The sequence below is a fragment of the Folsomia candida genome, unplaced genomic scaffold (assembly GCF_002217175.1).
Source record: "Folsomia candida strain VU population unplaced genomic scaffold, ASM221717v1 Fcan01_Sc001, whole genome shotgun sequence".
NCBI classification, from domain to species: domain Eukaryota; kingdom Metazoa; phylum Arthropoda; class Collembola; order Entomobryomorpha; family Isotomidae; genus Folsomia; species Folsomia candida.
Genome location: NW_019091193.1, coordinates 17,431,108 through 17,446,071, shown reverse-complemented (window position 1 = coordinate 17,446,071; position 14,964 = coordinate 17,431,108). Strand labels below are relative to the sequence as shown.

Genomic DNA, 14,964 nt, shown 5'->3' with positions numbered 1-14,964 from the left:
TGTGGTATCATGTCTGCTACCGGTAACTCCACTACTACTGCCTTTCCAGTTAAGACAAGAGCATTCGTGACCCCAATTAGCAAGGTCAGTGTTGTGGTTCATGCTTACACCAATCGTTTCTTCATTATCGTTAGCGAAGTTAGTGCCGGCAGTGCAGGGACACTTGTTGAATTCCGTAAAGAGTTTGCTCCTGACGTTCCTAGTGGCGAGGACAATAAGGAACAAGACGTGGTGTATGACATAAAAGTTTTATTTGGCGTCGAAAAACCCGAAATCTTACTTGCTACCAGAGTTTTAGGAGCCGCAATTCATGGGAGCAGGTGCACCGATCTCCCAATCCTTTTCGGCTTCGGGTTGAAGAGATTTGAAAAATCATTGTTGGAAGAAGTAGCTGAGACACTGATAGCGAATTTGCGATCCCTTGATTGATTAGTAAATCAGTGAGATACTGAAAATATAGCAACATGAGTGAAACAACTGTGATGTCGGTTAATCGACCCTTCAAGATTTACGGACAACTTGTTATTGGTAATTAATTATAAAGTTGAAACGTTTTGAATGATGGAAACAGCAAAAAAAACATTTTGTAGACCATGCCTTTTGTGTCACAGGTCCGCCGGGAAGTGGGAAAACCACATACTGTAACCGAATGGGCCAATTTTTATGTCAACAATATGGAAAGTCTAACGTAAAGCGAGTTAATCTCGACCCTGGAAATGATTTACTGCCGTACAAGGTGGACTTGGATGTTAGTCAACTCGTAACTGTGGAAGACGTAATGGAAAGAATGAATCTTGGACCCAACGCATCTCTAATTTATGCTATGCAATTTATCAATGACAACTTTGAGGAATGTGTGATAAATGCCATCAAAAAAGAATTTGAACTAGCTGATTACAAACAGCCTTGTTGGGTTCTTTTCGACATGCCTGGACAGGTAGTAGTTAAAGAAAATACAATTAATTAGTTTTAATTAATTAATGTCTCGAAGCTAGACCGAATTCTCTTATAAAGGTACAACTTTCTAATTGTAAATCTAATTTAGATTGAGCTTTATACTCATGTTGAGGCTGTAAAAAGCATGGTGAAAAAGCTGGAAAAACAAATGACTCTTTGCACTTTAAACTTAATGGATTCCCATTATTGTTCTGATCCAGGTACAGTAGTAGTCAAACTAGTATGATAGACTGAAGCCGTGTGATTGATTATCTAAATACTGAAAACTCTTGAATATTCTAGGAAAATATATTTCGTGCCTTTTAACATGTTTAACTACGATGCTTCATATCAGCACTCCTCATCTCAATGTATTAACAAAAGTTGACCTGGCTGAAAAATATGGAAGACTTCCCTTCAATTTGGATTACTACACGGATGTGTTGGATCTTTCGTACATTGTGAATTCACTTGAAGAAGATGAGCGCATGAAAAAGTACCACGCCTTGAACGTATCAATTGCAGAGGTTATAGAAAATTATAGTCTGGTGTCTTTTCACCCATTGGATGTGGAGAACGATGACCTTGTAAACCGGTTGGCTAAAGTTGTCGACAAGGCTGTTGGAAGGATTTGGTCAATTTAACAAGATATGTATTTCTGTTTAATAATTTGTTTCTATTTTCTCTTTAAGTAATTGGTCCAATAAATAAAGGGTTATTTATATAAAGACGTTTACAAGTAGTACAAGTCTACTGTTTGCTTTACTTATAAAAATCATGTATGTATATATGATAAAATTTTGCAAATTTTGCTTGTCGCAACTATTTTCGTTTAGTTTTGTACATTGCTAAAAGAAACTATAAAAGCAATGTGTTTTATAGAGTCGGCATTGTCGGCAATCATTATTTTGTATGCGGATGGAACTTTTTAGGGAACTCGAGTAACGCATCTTTGACTAATTTCATGTCCACCCCCTTCTTGACAAATACGCAGTGTACCCCCACTTTGCTGAGATCTCGAATATTTCTTTCTTCGTCATCAAAGAATATCATAGAAGTGTATGGGAGTCCTGTTTCCCGTTGAAATCTACAATAATATATTGTTTCGTTAATCAATTATCAATAAAATTAATGTTTTCTGCGGGGGATAAAAACATTGAGCTAATTAATGTAATGTAAATTGTATATATTATCATTATTGTACACTTTGAAATGATGGAGTTTACATCCAGGATAAATTTCTTTATAGTTGAAATACTTGTCCCATCCAAAAAGGTCCAGGAGTTGATTAGCACCAGAAATTTCACTAGTTCGGGACGCAGCGGCGATTGGAATGCCTTCATTTTTTAGAAACTCCAAAACTTGAGGAACTTCGAGATAATGTTTCACTGTTTGCCCATCAGAATCTACAATGTTCGGCCTAAAATAACCCAAGAATTTATTTATACCAACTTATCAGATAAATATATAGATATCATTCATACCCTTTAAGAAAGAATGGAGGAGTGACATGTGTGTCTACCCAAAATGGCCAAAGGGTGTAATCTAGCAAAACAACAAAATTTGGAATGATTTGAATCATTTATCATATTTCATATTGTCTTGACTTACCAAGGTCGAAAACAACCAGCCCAGGCTTTTGTGGAGGCTGGCTTCCCATTCTTTTGACTTAAACAAGAATTTTGAGTTTGAAATATATAATTCTATTTATTTTGTAGAAATCTCTGACAAAATAGATGCAATTTACAATTGGGAATTAATTCGTAGCTGGCTGCCAGGTGTTGTCATGTTCATATTCGGGAATGGATGAGATTTTGCTTCGCTTTCCCCACAAAACTTGGCTTATTTTTCATCGTCTTTGTTGACTCCTGCAATCAATGCAAATGCAATACCACCAAACCACCATGAAGTCTGAAGTACATATATTATATCTGTGAATCTCAGGGAAACTTTTTCAATGGAATAATATTATGACATATTATGAATTATGTAAGGATAGAGGTCAAGTTCTGGCCAAAAAAGTACAAGGAGAGATTCGTTTAATTTTGATTTTAATTCTAATTTTTGTAAGTGCCAGTCGTTCTTCTACACATCAGGGTGTCCTGAAAGTCTAATTGTTCGAAATACTATGATTGGACGTCTTCGATCTGCTCATAAGATCTGCTAGGCTTAAATGTCTGCTAAATGTGTAATGGTAAAAGTGTTGGGGTTGCATTCAAAACATTGCAGCAAATTGGATAACAGTTGCTTAAGAATTTTGCCTTTCATGCACTCAAAAAGATGATGTATTTAACATTGGTAATAACTAGGATATGTAAACGTTTTGTAAATATTTACCTAGAACATGATTTGCATGATAGCATAGATTGTTAATATATTATTATCAACGAAGCGAGACAGTTTTGACGGTCGCGTTTTGATTACACAAAGTCATGCGATTCCGTTTCGGGCTGATAGACAGACAATCAGAACAAATTACTGACTCTCGTGCAAAACTGGCAACACTATATTCTCTGCCGTCAGCATGATACATGGGCTGAATAAGAAAATGTGATGGCGACTCATCCTTATTTATCTTGCATGAAACCAACGACGCTTATGTCATGTCTTGCTGTATGCTTTTCTCTCTGACTGGCGACGGCTATATGCTGACGACAGACTATTATTGCTACTCTATTGCTATACTCAATGTAAACGATTTATGACAATCGATTAAGAATTCCATCATCTCTGCCCCACCTCCGAAATGGATATTAAATGGATCCAATTTTTTTAAACCGACACAAGACATGAGTCTCCCGATGTCTATATATAAATGCCGCAGCTTTTGCTTTTCTTTTCATTTCCTTTCTTGTCCTTCCGACTAGCTATTCATTTGCGAAAAGTTAACGGGAGATAAATTTTTTAACAAATTGTAAAAAAATCTTACGTATTTTGTAATTCTTTACATAATTTATTTAGTGCATAGGAAATATTTCCGAAATATTCTAGAATCATGCAGAAAACAGAGTTTAAGAAGAAGAGGAGAAAAGGCTGCCCCGTCCCACCAAGAACTTTCACCACTTTTCTCAACGAAGGGTTGATGTTCTCCAGAAATGGAAATCTAGCAAAAGCTTTGCTTTGTTTCGACAAGGTTGGTATTACAAATCATTCGCAACACTCTGTTCATTTAGTGTACATATAAGCAAATGATAATTAAGTATATTTAAACCACAAAACAAGCGGGCGCAAATACGTAAATAGATGTACCAACCGTATACATATATAGACATCTATAACTTATTACACTAATAAATTATCGTACCTCACCCCTTGCTGTTTCATTGTTATTGTCCATTAATTAGTCTTCCTCGCGAGAAATTTTGTGGTGAAAGAAATGTTTGACCACCAGCCAGGAAGGAAAATACTCTAAACTAAATATATAGGGAATCTCATTGTACTTAATCGCAGGTAATATTTACTACACGCTTAAAAATAGTTTAGTATGGGGGCGTACTAAAATTTAATTAAATATATCTGACATACATATAAGTACTTGTGCATATTTATAGGTCTTTAAATTAAAAACGCATATCGTACTTAAATAAAATGCACACAAATCTACAATCCGTCCTATATTAATAGCCGGTTTATTCATAGAAAAGAATGCACCATGCGTACTGAAACTTAATACCATTCCGTCCTATTTTTTGATGAATATGTATTGAAATCAAATGGGGAATTATGATGCAGAAAAGTGGCGGTTGAGATTTTATTCTGTAAGCGCTCTCAGAAAATCTGGCAGTAGAGCTGGAACACTCGCACGGCATGGTCGACTCGTTAAAAAAATATAACTTCAATTAAATAATTAGAAATGGAGGAAGTGCTCGAAACAACATTTGTTGTTCTCGAAGAAGAGAATTTGGAGCAGTACAAGGTTACGTTAAAAGGTATAACACAATTTGAACAAAATAACTAATCTAGCAGTTAAATTTATTGACTGTTCATAATTTTACAGAAAACTTCCTAACTGACGATATCCTGAAAAGTTTGCTCCATTCCGGGACGTTGAGCAGCACATTGGCTGAAATTATACCCCCCCTTGGTCATCGTCTTCAAATACAGGGCGGTCTTGGTAGAAAATGGCCCCTTGAAAATATTGCGGTCACAGTCAATTCATCAGGTGACATAGAACTTGCTACACACGATACGTCGGAGGTGCCGATACAGGTAAAGTGCACAATTTGTAAAAATACTTTGCCAGCCACATGGGCAGATATTTGGTGGCATTTAAAATATCAACATTTATTATTACAAAGATACTTAAACTGGAAATGTTTATTTTGTGAAAAAAGTCTGTTGAGATTCGTAGATTTTAAAAGTCACATAAATAAACATTTAGACCAATATTTGACAAACAGTAGTTTAAAATCACCTTCCGTTTTAGAGAATGAGCCTCTAGATTCAAATGTTTCTCCAGAAATAGAAACCTCAAATCCAGATGCTTCTCCTAAAATAGAAGCCCCCGCCGAATTTTCGATTCCAATAGATTTTGACAACCTGATTTTAGCAATTAAAAAGAAAGCTGTCAAATTTGTCGTACAATTAAAAAGTAGTGGCCGACTTTCGCTTTCAATTTGCAACGAAATTATTTCCAATATTTCCCAATTATTTAACGACGTAGTCAATTTTATAGGCAAATTTACTTGTAGTGAAGTTAATGATTTACCCAATTATTTAGACCAGTTGCGAAACCCTTTTGAAATGGTAAAATCAGACTATTTGCTTCAAAAATATTTAACTGATACCGGTTATTTTATTAAACCGGAAGAAGTAGTTTTGGGCTCTCGTCTTGCTACTGTAAAATTGAAGTCACAAGTTAAATTTGATAAGTATCATTATGTACCAATCACTAAAGTCTTAGAGAAAGTTCTTGCCATGCCAGGAGTCATGCGTTCTATTCTAGAAGTAAACAACGATGTACAGAATGGAGTTCTTAGTTCCCCAGTTTCTGGTAATTTGTTTAGAAATTTAATTCTGCAGTCACGAATTCCAGTAGTGTTAATCCTATTTTACTATGATGAATTAGAGGTATGCAACCCATTGGGATCACGGCGTGGCGTACATAAATTAGGAAATTGTTACTATTCAATTTTGAATGCTGCACCACAGCATGCGTCTCAATTAGAAAATATTTTCCTATGTTGTTCATTTAAGACTAAATTATTACAATCTTATCCGATCTCAAAAATTTTAGCTAAAACAGTTTCAGAATTCTCAGAGTTGTCACAAAATCCTATTTTTATTAAGTCCGACAGTTACGAAGGTGAGGTAAAAATTGTGCTAGGGCAGGTTACCGGCGACAATCTCGGCCTTCATCAGGTTTTTGGTTTCACAGAATCCTTTGTTTCAAATTATCCCTGTCGTTTTTGTATACTTCCAAGGTATCGTTGCCTCACTTTGTGTACTGAAAATAATTTATTTCGTAGAAATATTGACAATTACCAGACAGATTTAGAGTTGAAAACTCTAAGTTTAACTGGAATAAAAACTTCCTCAATTTTTAATGATATCCCAAATTTTCATGTAACTAAAAATGTTTGTCCCGATATTATGCACGATGTCTTGGAAGGGGTGGCACCCATTAATATTAAATTGATGCTTCAAAAAATACTTTCTTCAGGTAGCCTAACTTTGGAACAAATCAATTTTAGAATAACATCATTCAATTATCAGCATCTGCAGAAAGATTGTCCTAATGAACTATCAGAGCGAATGATAATGAATTCTGACTCTTTATTAGGCCTTTCAGCAGGCCAAACATTTACCCTTTTACAAAGTTTTTGCCTGATATTTGCAGACCAGTTTTGTGAAAATGATACGCATTGGGAGTTGTTTCTAATATTCATGGAGATTATGGACATTATTATGAGTCCAGTTATCTCTGCCCAATCGCTAAGTTACTTAAAAGTCATTATTAGCGATCACCATTTTTTATATCAAAAGTTGACCAATAAGTGTTTGCGCCCAAAACATCATCATATGCTTCATTATCCTGCAGCAATAAAACAAATTGGTCCTCTTCATTATTATTGGGCAATGCGATTTGAAGCTCGTCACAAATTTTTTAAACATGTAGCAAAAATAGGGTGTAATTTTAAAAATATAACTGGTTCTGTATCAACTAGGAATCAATTGTTATTAAGTTATAGGCTGATCGAAAATAAGGGATTTTCAATTGAAACGTATCCTATTTCAGAAGAAATATTCGCAAAGATTGAAATTGGTAATTTATTTGACTTTCTGCCGCACGTTAATCCTAATGATCCAATTTCGAGATTTGACCGCATTTCTGTTAAAGGGTTAAAAATATCTGTAAATGATTATCTTGCGATTGATTTCGAATCTTGCAACGAGCTTCCATTATTTGGACAAGTAATTGCTATTATTAGAATGCAGGATATATTTAGGATACTATTTAAATATCAAAAAACTTTATCTTTCTCCAAGCACTATAATGCATATAAAGTGGAGGAAAGTGAAAAATTTGACTTGAAGCAAGTAGAAGAAATTGACTTGCTCAAACCACTGTTGCATGTAAAAAGTCCAAGTTTTTTTATTTCTCTGCCTTACAAATAATTAATAATTCAATGAAATAATTACTAATGCACATTTTTCATAAGTTTCAGTACCAACTACTTCCACCCAACGCGCTACATAATTCCAGTTCAGTTGGAGATTCTCAGAATCCTTATCCAGTCTCAAGTAATAAACGATCTAGGAAGAGAAAATTATTTTATGATGAAGACTCAGATATCGTGGTAATTAGAAAATTCTTCTATCTATATAGGAAATATATTTATTTCATTATTTACATTATTATTAATTTTATTGCAGGACATCAAAACTCTTCTTAAGCAGCACGACATAAATACTAGAACCAATCACGGATCCCAAATTATAGGAATTGCTGACTCCAGGAACCCGTTACAACTTTCGCTGCGGAAAAAATTAGTCTCCATAACGTGCCTCGCCTTAATGAATAAGACAAGCTCCACACGCCCTAGTACAGACCAAAGACGACAATTGGCAGACTGCATAGTGGAACAACTTTTTCCATATATGACGGAGGATGAAAGATTGAATTTGAAGGTCTTATTATTATTAAATTCTCTATATAAATAGCTAGCAACCACTATGTATAAAAACGTAATATGTATGCTAATATATTTTTAAGGACGCGTTCTTTACGCCTTCCTGCACTTTCCAAAATTCAAGCGGAAAAAGGACAAGCAAACGACCATCAGGGTTCATACAATCGTATTTTGTTAACTTTTGGCAAGCTAATAGACCCATCCCAAAAATATGCAATGAGAAACTCGAGATGGCAATTGAAGGTTAGCCTAAATTGAATATGAGAATTTAAGTATATTATGGAATTAAAGATAATTAATTTAATAATTTAGACGACGAACTCAGCCAGGAGGAATTTCTGTCCATCCAAGAATGGTTGAAGGCCAATAGGGGACCCCCTGCCAAAATCTTTGAAAAACTTAACCAATCGTTCAAGAAGCGGTCTAAAATATTCCGGATAAACAAAGACAGCTTTGAAAATATTGTCTTAGCATGGCCCAGGCTTTTCGACATCGATGGCGCAGTCAGTTTTATTTACGTAACATTTTAATAGTATGCTCTAAGATAAATTTATGCTATTCAATTTCAGATTCAAAACGATTTCGATCAAATTTACCCATTGGCCTCAGATAATTTGTTTTTTAAATGGAAAGATACCGCTTCAAAATTGTTAATCTACTCAAAAAGTATTAAGAAGTGTGCAACTACCCTGACTATTGGAGAGAAAGCTGCTGAAGGTGTTGCATTTGTTGTTTTAATTTTATTTATTAACTCAGCTATATTGTTTGACTGTCGCTAATTTTTCATTATTTTTATGCTTGCAGAAAATCCATCAATTGCAGCGCTATTTTTACTAGCCTACTTGATTCGGCCAAAAAGTAAAAAGACGTCGCTTCTTGGTTCAGTTGAATCATTTATTATGGTAAATTATTTTTGTGACATGTATTGAATTTTGTAATAAATTTTTAAAATAATATACTTATTACAGGTCAATTCTGAGCCAAAATACAACGAATTTCTGGATAACAAATTGGATCTGTACCCTCAAGTGTATTTAGTTGGTAGCAAGGAATCCTTAATATTCGAAGATTTTCTGGTCATTTTCAAACGGAAAATTGTGAAATGCACAAGTGTAATGGAAGCAGTTGACTTAGCATTTAAGTCGTTCTATGTGTTTAACATTGAATTTCCGACTACATGTTACGGAGCGTGGCAATTTTTAGACTATGTAATTTATAAAATGAAGCCTATTTGTCCAGTTATGTCTAGTGTTAAGGAGTTGGCAGCATTTGTGCAGTAGAATGTAAAATTATTTATGATATTAATTTATTTAAGAATTATTTGATACGTTATTAAATTTACAATTAACGCTTACCTTGTGATAAAATCGTGATTAATTGTAATTTTCAGTACAAATATAAACTAAAATAAATTGTAATTGTTCAAATGAAACTTAAGGACGGCCTAAGATAATTGTATTGTATACATGTTCTAATTCATTTCTGGCATATTTAATTTCAGTACGCATGGCATATATTTGTGAAGTCTTAAAAGATTTAGTTTGAGGACTGGCGTACTTGTATCAAGTACTTGATTTCTTGTTTACCATTGCTTCATCATATTTAAATTCATTATGTAGTTGTAACAGAACAAAGATATTGCAGAGTCTCTTGGTAAAGGGAATGTCCTTATTTTCTTTTAGTACCCACTATGTACTTAAAACCAGTGGGGACCTCTCGTAGTTACAAACTCGCTACGTATGTACTTAAATTTGAGTACGCCTACCCTTATTTACCGAGGGCATTTTTAAGCGTGTAGTACTAAACTTAGGTGGTACATGTCTTTCGAAAATGTGTTTTTTTTTTACTTTTGAGACATTACAAAGCTTACTATCAGCACCGACTAATATTGCAGGATAATATAATGCATTATTTTTTGTGATGGTTCACTCACTCAATTGGACAAGAATATTTTGGCAACCAATGCCTTTTAGTTGGAATAAATCTGGTAATTACATACAATTAGCTATTAGACTTATTCCATATGTAGACATATTACACGATAAAGCCCCTAGATTCTAGATTCATGCATCCAATTATGGTTTGAGCATTAAAATCAAAGACAATTTTACATGCATTTATTATGAAGAAATGTCTTTAATTTTAAAGCACAAACTAATAATGAGGCGAGTTTACAAATTTAATGTTTTTCATCGCTACGTGCAACGCTTGTGGACAATGCGATGCTTTCACCAATATTTTTGACAAAGATTGTGCCACTGCCAATTGTCCAACCCCGAAGAAAGAATATCACTGCTGCATTCCGTAAAATAATCCAGTCGACCTCACCTTTCTCTCTCTAGAAAGTCGAGAGAAAGTTTTTTCGATAATGTGGGTATGGTTCTATGCCAATCGTGGTGGCGTATTTTTCGCCATACTCCGTAAATGACGATATATGGTCTATGAAACTTCCACTCATCCTGCAAATAAGTAGCATCGATCATACCAAAATGGATGAACTGATGAATGTATGCACATATATAGCAGTGCGTACTATACAAAATCGAGAATTCGCCCACCTCTTTGCACAACTTCTTCCCTTGGTGTTTTTAGTTTTTTGGACTCCATATAAATCACCACATAATATTCAGCAGAATTAGAATTGGAACTTATTTGAAATATAAGTAAACTTTCAGAGTTTATACCTGTCTGTGTCTATACATACATGTAGATCTTATATAACGCCCAGTAAGCTAGCTACATACATATAGTGACAATATCACCACCAGTTTCCTTCCCCATTATTACCTATTTTCGCTGGTCGTTTTGAAAGAGAAATTTGCAGTTTCCGTTGCAAGAGTGCCTAGAGAGAGATAAATGATGGCTGTTATTGAGCTCGCATAATAGAGAGTGCAGTTTCTTTTGCACAAAGGCAAAGCGGAAATGGCATTGACAGAAATAAAATTGTGTGGAAAATTAGATCTCTCTATGTGGCGAGGTTCGGACGATGACGAGGACAAAGATTCCATTGATTTATCCTCGTCCCCACTCCCAGGCATTCCTTCAAATAATAATCGAATTAATGGCAGTGTGGGCAATCTTGGTGTGCCCACACCTCAAACGCCACCAGCAACACAAAAGGCCGGTGCTTTTGGCTCTGCTAATAGTGTCCCCGCATCCTCAAACTTTCTCCAATCCAACACTAACGCCCGTCCTGCAGGAGGTGAGAGTGGAGACGACGGAAAGTTGTTGAAATGGGACAGCAATAATCTGGTCCAATCCGTAGCAGAGCCCAATAATCAAACCCAAACAGCAGCACAATACTTGCCCTCTGAAAGTAAAAACTTGCCTGTGACAAACTTGGAAAGACGGGAAAACAGTACAAAGGATTCGACCAGGGGTGGAGTTAAAAAAGTTGAATTTGCACAAGGACCAGGAGGAGAAATTAGTATGAGTTCCGAAGTTTTCCCTAATGGGTCACGGGAGAAAGTAAAAGGTGATTTTTTTGCATAAGGTAGTAGATTCGATTGCATTATTTATTATTTTCAAACGAATCGAGTATCCTGACCTCAGTAGAAAACACAATTGAGATTGGATCTTTTTTGTGCAGGGGTACCGATAAAACGCCCGACTCGTTCCACTTCAGGAAGTTTATTACTAGAAATTCGGAAAATGTCGCTGGCATCTCAAGATGCAGAAGAGGAGAAGAAAAAACAGTCTTCGGCGGCGGCGACGTCGAACATCACAGCGAATAAAAGGGTTCGACGAATCCGTAAGCGGAAACGGGAGGAAGAGTACACGGACAAGGACCGGGCTGCAGCGGTGACACTGGGGTCGAGGGATATCAAGCAGTCGTTGAAAGCGAAAAAGAAAAGGGAACGAAAAATGCGATTATCGCTTGATTTCATGAGCAGCGAGGAATATTTGGCGTCAATGCTGACCGTCGAAGCGTTGTATCAGCTGAAAGTTAGAAAAACGCCACAGGCTGCGCTTGCCACTTTAAATAAGGTTCACATTAATGCATCTCAAATAAATATTTATCGTCACAGGGCAAAATCATGTGCAGCACATTAGCACATATGTAAATAAATATTTTTATGCATCATAAAATAATAAGAATCCACAATAAAATATCATCCATTGCATATGTAAATGCGGAGTGGGGCATTGTGAGTAAAAATTTATTAAAAAAGCCTATATTTTTATTACAGGCGTTAGAGCTACAACCAACACACAAGGGTACATTCTTTTGTATTTTCATTCTTGTTTACGACCGAAACTTTGACCTACTTTTAATGTAAAAATAAGGTGCATTGGTGGCACGAAGTCAGTGTCACATTAAGCTCGGTGACGCCAATTCAGCTTTAAAAGGTAAAGTCTTGCTACCCAAAAATCATTGCTCATAAAAATTTTAGCAAAAAAAGAAAAATAATGACGCTTAACAATTATGTATATGCTTTAAGATGCGGAAACATCTTTAGGGAAAAATGAGACATTTATCCAGGGTCTGTATCATTATGCTGAGGCCTTGTACCAACTTGGTAAGTAAAAACATTAATGGGGTTTTTTGGTTTTTTTCCCAATTGCTTCACCACCAGTGTTTTTTCAGGTGAGTTCGAAAAGTCATTGATAGCTTTCCATCAAGGATACCGACTCAGAAAGGATATGGAATGTTTCCGGATTGGAGTACAGAAATCTCAGGACGCCATCAAAAGAGCTATTGGGAGTAAGTTCAACCTTTTGTTCGTGCCAACAAATCGTGGCATTAATTTAATTAGCTAAATTGTTCCCTGCTACGCGAAACTACTCAGCATACGTACGCGTATATATGTATGTAGCTACACTGACTGCTATATAAATAATTGCCCAATTAGCTACACACGTAGCAAGTCTATCTGATAAAAATCGAATTAAATTCTCCTGAACTCTACAGGCCGTACGGCAACTCAGATGAGTAATTTGGATGAAATCCTGTCCATAATTGAGGAACTCCAGGAAAGCAAGCGGAAGGCAGTGAGCACCTGCAAAGACGAGGACTTGCTGGTGAACATTCTCCGGAGGAGGTTTGGTGATAAAACCATTTCACTGACCAAAGCACAATCCAAGCAAAAAAATCAATGGATTACACGCGAAGTGCTCGGACAAATGTACATGGATCACCAATATTTGGCAAAGTTTATTCATCGATCAGGTTCAGAGAAGTTTAGAATGGTTACGAATGACTTTCGTAAATATTTATTCAACGTTCTTTCCAAATAGATGTAAAACAGCAAATGGGACATGCTGAAGAATTGCGTGAGACAGCAAAGGACGGACTAAATTATTTGGAGAACAGAGAAAAGTTTTGGAGGCAGCAAAATCCATTGTGAGTAAGCACAGATTTTAGCCCGAGCCAGGACTTATGTTCCACCCATACCTTCTGTCAGTCTTTTTGAAGATTTTGTTCTTCAAACAAATCCTATAGCCAATTGACTTGCAGTTCTGTGATTGCATTGGCAATTGTTAGTGGCTTGTACATATTACTTGAAAGATTAGAAAATCAGAGAACAGAGTGACCTAGTGGGTGTCATGCTGGGATATTTTGAACAATTTTTAAAATGGTCACAATAGCCTGAAATTTATGAGATGGAGAAAGCTTCAAACGAAATAATATCATACATATGAAATGAACTGCAATGGGAGAAAGCTGAGACGACTTGGTAAAATAGTTACTCTTGGATATAAAATATACTTACTGTAAAATTATATCGGAGGTCAGTAAATTGTCAGGTCAGTAAATTCCGATTTTAAAAATTTAGCCTAGGATAACTGAAAATTTGTGTTAATTTTGTTAATATGCAGCTAAAAATATTTTGCCCCATACTGGTCTTAAAAACTCTGAATCGAGTTAAATTTCCAATCAGATCACACGGGTTGGGTAACGGGTGTAAGACTGGCTCGGAGTAAAGCACGTTAGACTTGATTTTTTTTTGCATTTGACTCGTTACTTGATGCATTTATATTTGATTTTGATCTGATTAAACTTTTGCCAAAATAGTATCTAATGTTTGGCAACATTTATTTGTTGTCTATTAAAATAGGTATTCTAGGAAAATGATGGCCAATGTGATCAATAACAACAGCTTGCTTGCCAAGGTACGATATATGCAATGAATTGGGAAAGACAGTAATAAAGATACAAACAAGCAAACAAACGTTACAACCGAACAATGTTTCAATAATGAGCTGAGAAATAATGAAACTTTTACGTTTTAGCTCAATTCCTCGTCGCAGCAGCCACCTTCGACAGTTCCAGCAGCAAACCATAATCGCGTTAAATCTGTGAATGCGGACAAAGCCGGTCAAACCTCATTCGTGTCTACTCCAAGATTGACTATGAACAACAAAGTCAATAGAAATTAGAACCTACACATATACAAGAACGAGTACTTTTATCGTACTGGTATGCCAGTCTTGGCGATATCTAATTGAACATTAATAGCGATTATCATAACTCAGAACCTAAAAAACTTCTAAAAAATTTCACAAAGTTGAACAATTTTCAGTTAAATATGAAACACATTGTATAACTCAAGCCATAAATTGTTACAGAATTGCTAAATATGAGCACTTCCCTCTGTCAGAATTGATAATAGACACTCATGAACAGTTAGGTAAATAACAACGCCAGGTATTACTTATTTTAACGGTATACTTGCTCTTAATTCTGTGTATTTATTTCAGACAAATATGATTGGCAATGAACTTTCAGATTATTGAATGATGAGAACTAATCATACTGTAATACTTGTTTTTGCATGAATGCATTGTGTTGTGGGTGTGAACAATGAAGTACTTATGCATAGATAGCTGATAAAAAATAAGCCTGCAGCCGTCACTATAATGCGCCATTATACTGACACTGTTTCGACAACAA

The 14,964-nt window shown here is 35.5% G+C and overlaps 4 protein-coding genes across 8 annotated transcripts; 3 read left to right on the top strand and 1 right to left on the bottom strand.

The window, feature by feature from the left end:
- The first annotated feature begins 386 nt into the window (after window positions 1-386).
- Window positions 387-1,678, top strand: LOC110863509 (GPN-loop GTPase 2). The gene is made up of 4 exons (XM_022112843.2): window positions 387-528; window positions 612-937; window positions 1,046-1,157; window positions 1,240-1,678. Exons 1-4 carry the CDS (start codon window positions 465-467, stop codon window positions 1,578-1,580), a joined length of 843 nt encoding a protein of 280 aa, XP_021968535.1. The 5' UTR covers window positions 387-464; the 3' UTR covers window positions 1,581-1,678.
- On the bottom strand, window positions 1,592-2,851 carry LOC110863510 (magnesium-dependent phosphatase 1). Its single transcript, XM_035848846.1, has 5 exons — window positions 2,684-2,851; window positions 2,548-2,604; window positions 2,421-2,481; window positions 2,141-2,356; window positions 1,592-2,023 (listed from the first exon to the last, which is right to left on the bottom strand). Exons 2-5 carry the CDS (start codon window positions 2,594-2,596, stop codon window positions 1,840-1,842), a joined length of 510 nt encoding a protein of 169 aa, XP_035704739.1. The 5' UTR covers window positions 2,597-2,604; window positions 2,684-2,851; the 3' UTR covers window positions 1,592-1,839.
- Window positions 2,852-3,933: 1,082 nt separating this feature from the next.
- LOC110843363 lies at window positions 3,934-9,504 on the top strand. Of its 3 annotated transcripts, XM_022089329.2 has the most exons (8): window positions 4,526-4,865; window positions 4,934-7,736; window positions 7,813-8,067; window positions 8,153-8,312; window positions 8,382-8,572; window positions 8,639-8,786; window positions 8,874-8,971; window positions 9,038-9,504. In XM_022089329.2, exons 2-8 carry the CDS (start codon window positions 7,581-7,583, stop codon window positions 9,347-9,349), a joined length of 1,320 nt encoding a protein of 439 aa, XP_021945021.2. In that variant the 5' UTR covers window positions 4,526-4,865; window positions 4,934-7,580; the 3' UTR covers window positions 9,350-9,504. The 3 variants fall into 3 exon arrangements, with proteins under 3 accessions (XP_035704711.1, XP_035704706.1, XP_021945021.2); XM_035848818.1 differs by lacking the exons at window positions 7,813-8,067; window positions 8,153-8,312; window positions 8,382-8,572; ... (1 more) ...; window positions 8,874-8,971; window positions 9,038-9,504 and adding an exon at window positions 3,934-4,069 and having other exon boundaries at window positions 4,788-4,865; window positions 4,934-7,571; XM_035848813.1 differs by lacking the exons at window positions 7,813-8,067; window positions 8,153-8,312; window positions 8,382-8,572; ... (1 more) ...; window positions 8,874-8,971; window positions 9,038-9,504 and having other exon boundaries at window positions 4,319-4,865; window positions 4,934-7,571.
- A 102-nt stretch (window positions 9,505-9,606) lies between these two features.
- LOC110859348 (tetratricopeptide repeat protein 25) lies at window positions 9,607-14,817 on the top strand. Of its 3 annotated transcripts, XM_035848825.1 has the most exons (11): window positions 9,607-11,544; window positions 11,659-12,056; window positions 12,260-12,287; window positions 12,357-12,419; window positions 12,512-12,589; window positions 12,658-12,774; window positions 12,982-13,239; window positions 13,308-13,413; window positions 14,129-14,183; window positions 14,304-14,490; window positions 14,640-14,817. In XM_035848825.1, exons 1-10 carry the CDS (start codon window positions 10,992-10,994, stop codon window positions 14,448-14,450), a joined length of 1,803 nt encoding a protein of 600 aa, XP_035704718.1. In that variant the 5' UTR covers window positions 9,607-10,991; the 3' UTR covers window positions 14,451-14,490; window positions 14,640-14,817. The 3 variants fall into 3 exon arrangements, with proteins under 3 accessions (XP_035704718.1, XP_021963987.2, XP_035704719.1); XM_022108295.2 differs by having other exon boundaries at window positions 14,304-14,817; XM_035848826.1 differs by having other exon boundaries at window positions 11,457-11,562; window positions 14,304-14,808.
- The last annotated feature ends 147 nt before the right edge of the window (window positions 14,818-14,964 follow it).

Coding starts and splice junctions, on each gene's coding strand:
- LOC110863509 (XM_022112843.2), top strand. CDS start 465: ATGAGTGAAACAACTGTGATGTCGGTTAATCGACCCTTCAAGATTTAC. Junction 529..611: donor TTACGGACAACTTGTTATTG/GTAATTAATTAT, acceptor TTTGTGTCACAG/GTCCGCCGGGAAGTGGGAAA. Junction 938..1,045: donor TTTTCGACATGCCTGGACAG/GTAGTAGTTAAA, acceptor AATCTAATTTAG/ATTGAGCTTTATACTCATGT.
- LOC110863510 (XM_035848846.1), bottom strand. CDS start 2,596: ATGGGAAGCCAGCCTCCACAAAAGCCTGGGCTGGTTGTTTTCGACCTT. Junction 2,482..2,547: donor GCTGGTTGTTTTCGACCTTG/GTAAGTCAAGAC, acceptor TTGTTTTGCTAG/ATTACACCCTTTGGCCATTT. Junction 2,024..2,140: donor AAACTCCATCATTTCAAAGT/GTACAATAATGA, acceptor ATATTATTGTAG/ATTTCAACGGGAAACAGGAC.
- LOC110843363 (XM_035848818.1), top strand. CDS start 4,790: ATGGAGGAAGTGCTCGAAACAACATTTGTTGTTCTCGAAGAAGAGAAT. Junction 4,866..4,933: donor GTACAAGGTTACGTTAAAAG/GTATAACACAAT, acceptor ATAATTTTACAG/AAAACTTCCTAACTGACGAT.
- LOC110859348 (XM_035848825.1), top strand. CDS start 10,992: ATGGCATTGACAGAAATAAAATTGTGTGGAAAATTAGATCTCTCTATG. Junction 11,545..11,658: donor GTCACGGGAGAAAGTAAAAG/GTGATTTTTTTG, acceptor TTTTTTGTGCAG/GGGTACCGATAAAACGCCCG. Junction 13,414..14,128: donor TGGAGGCAGCAAAATCCATT/GTGAGTAAGCAC, acceptor CTATTAAAATAG/GTATTCTAGGAAAATGATGG.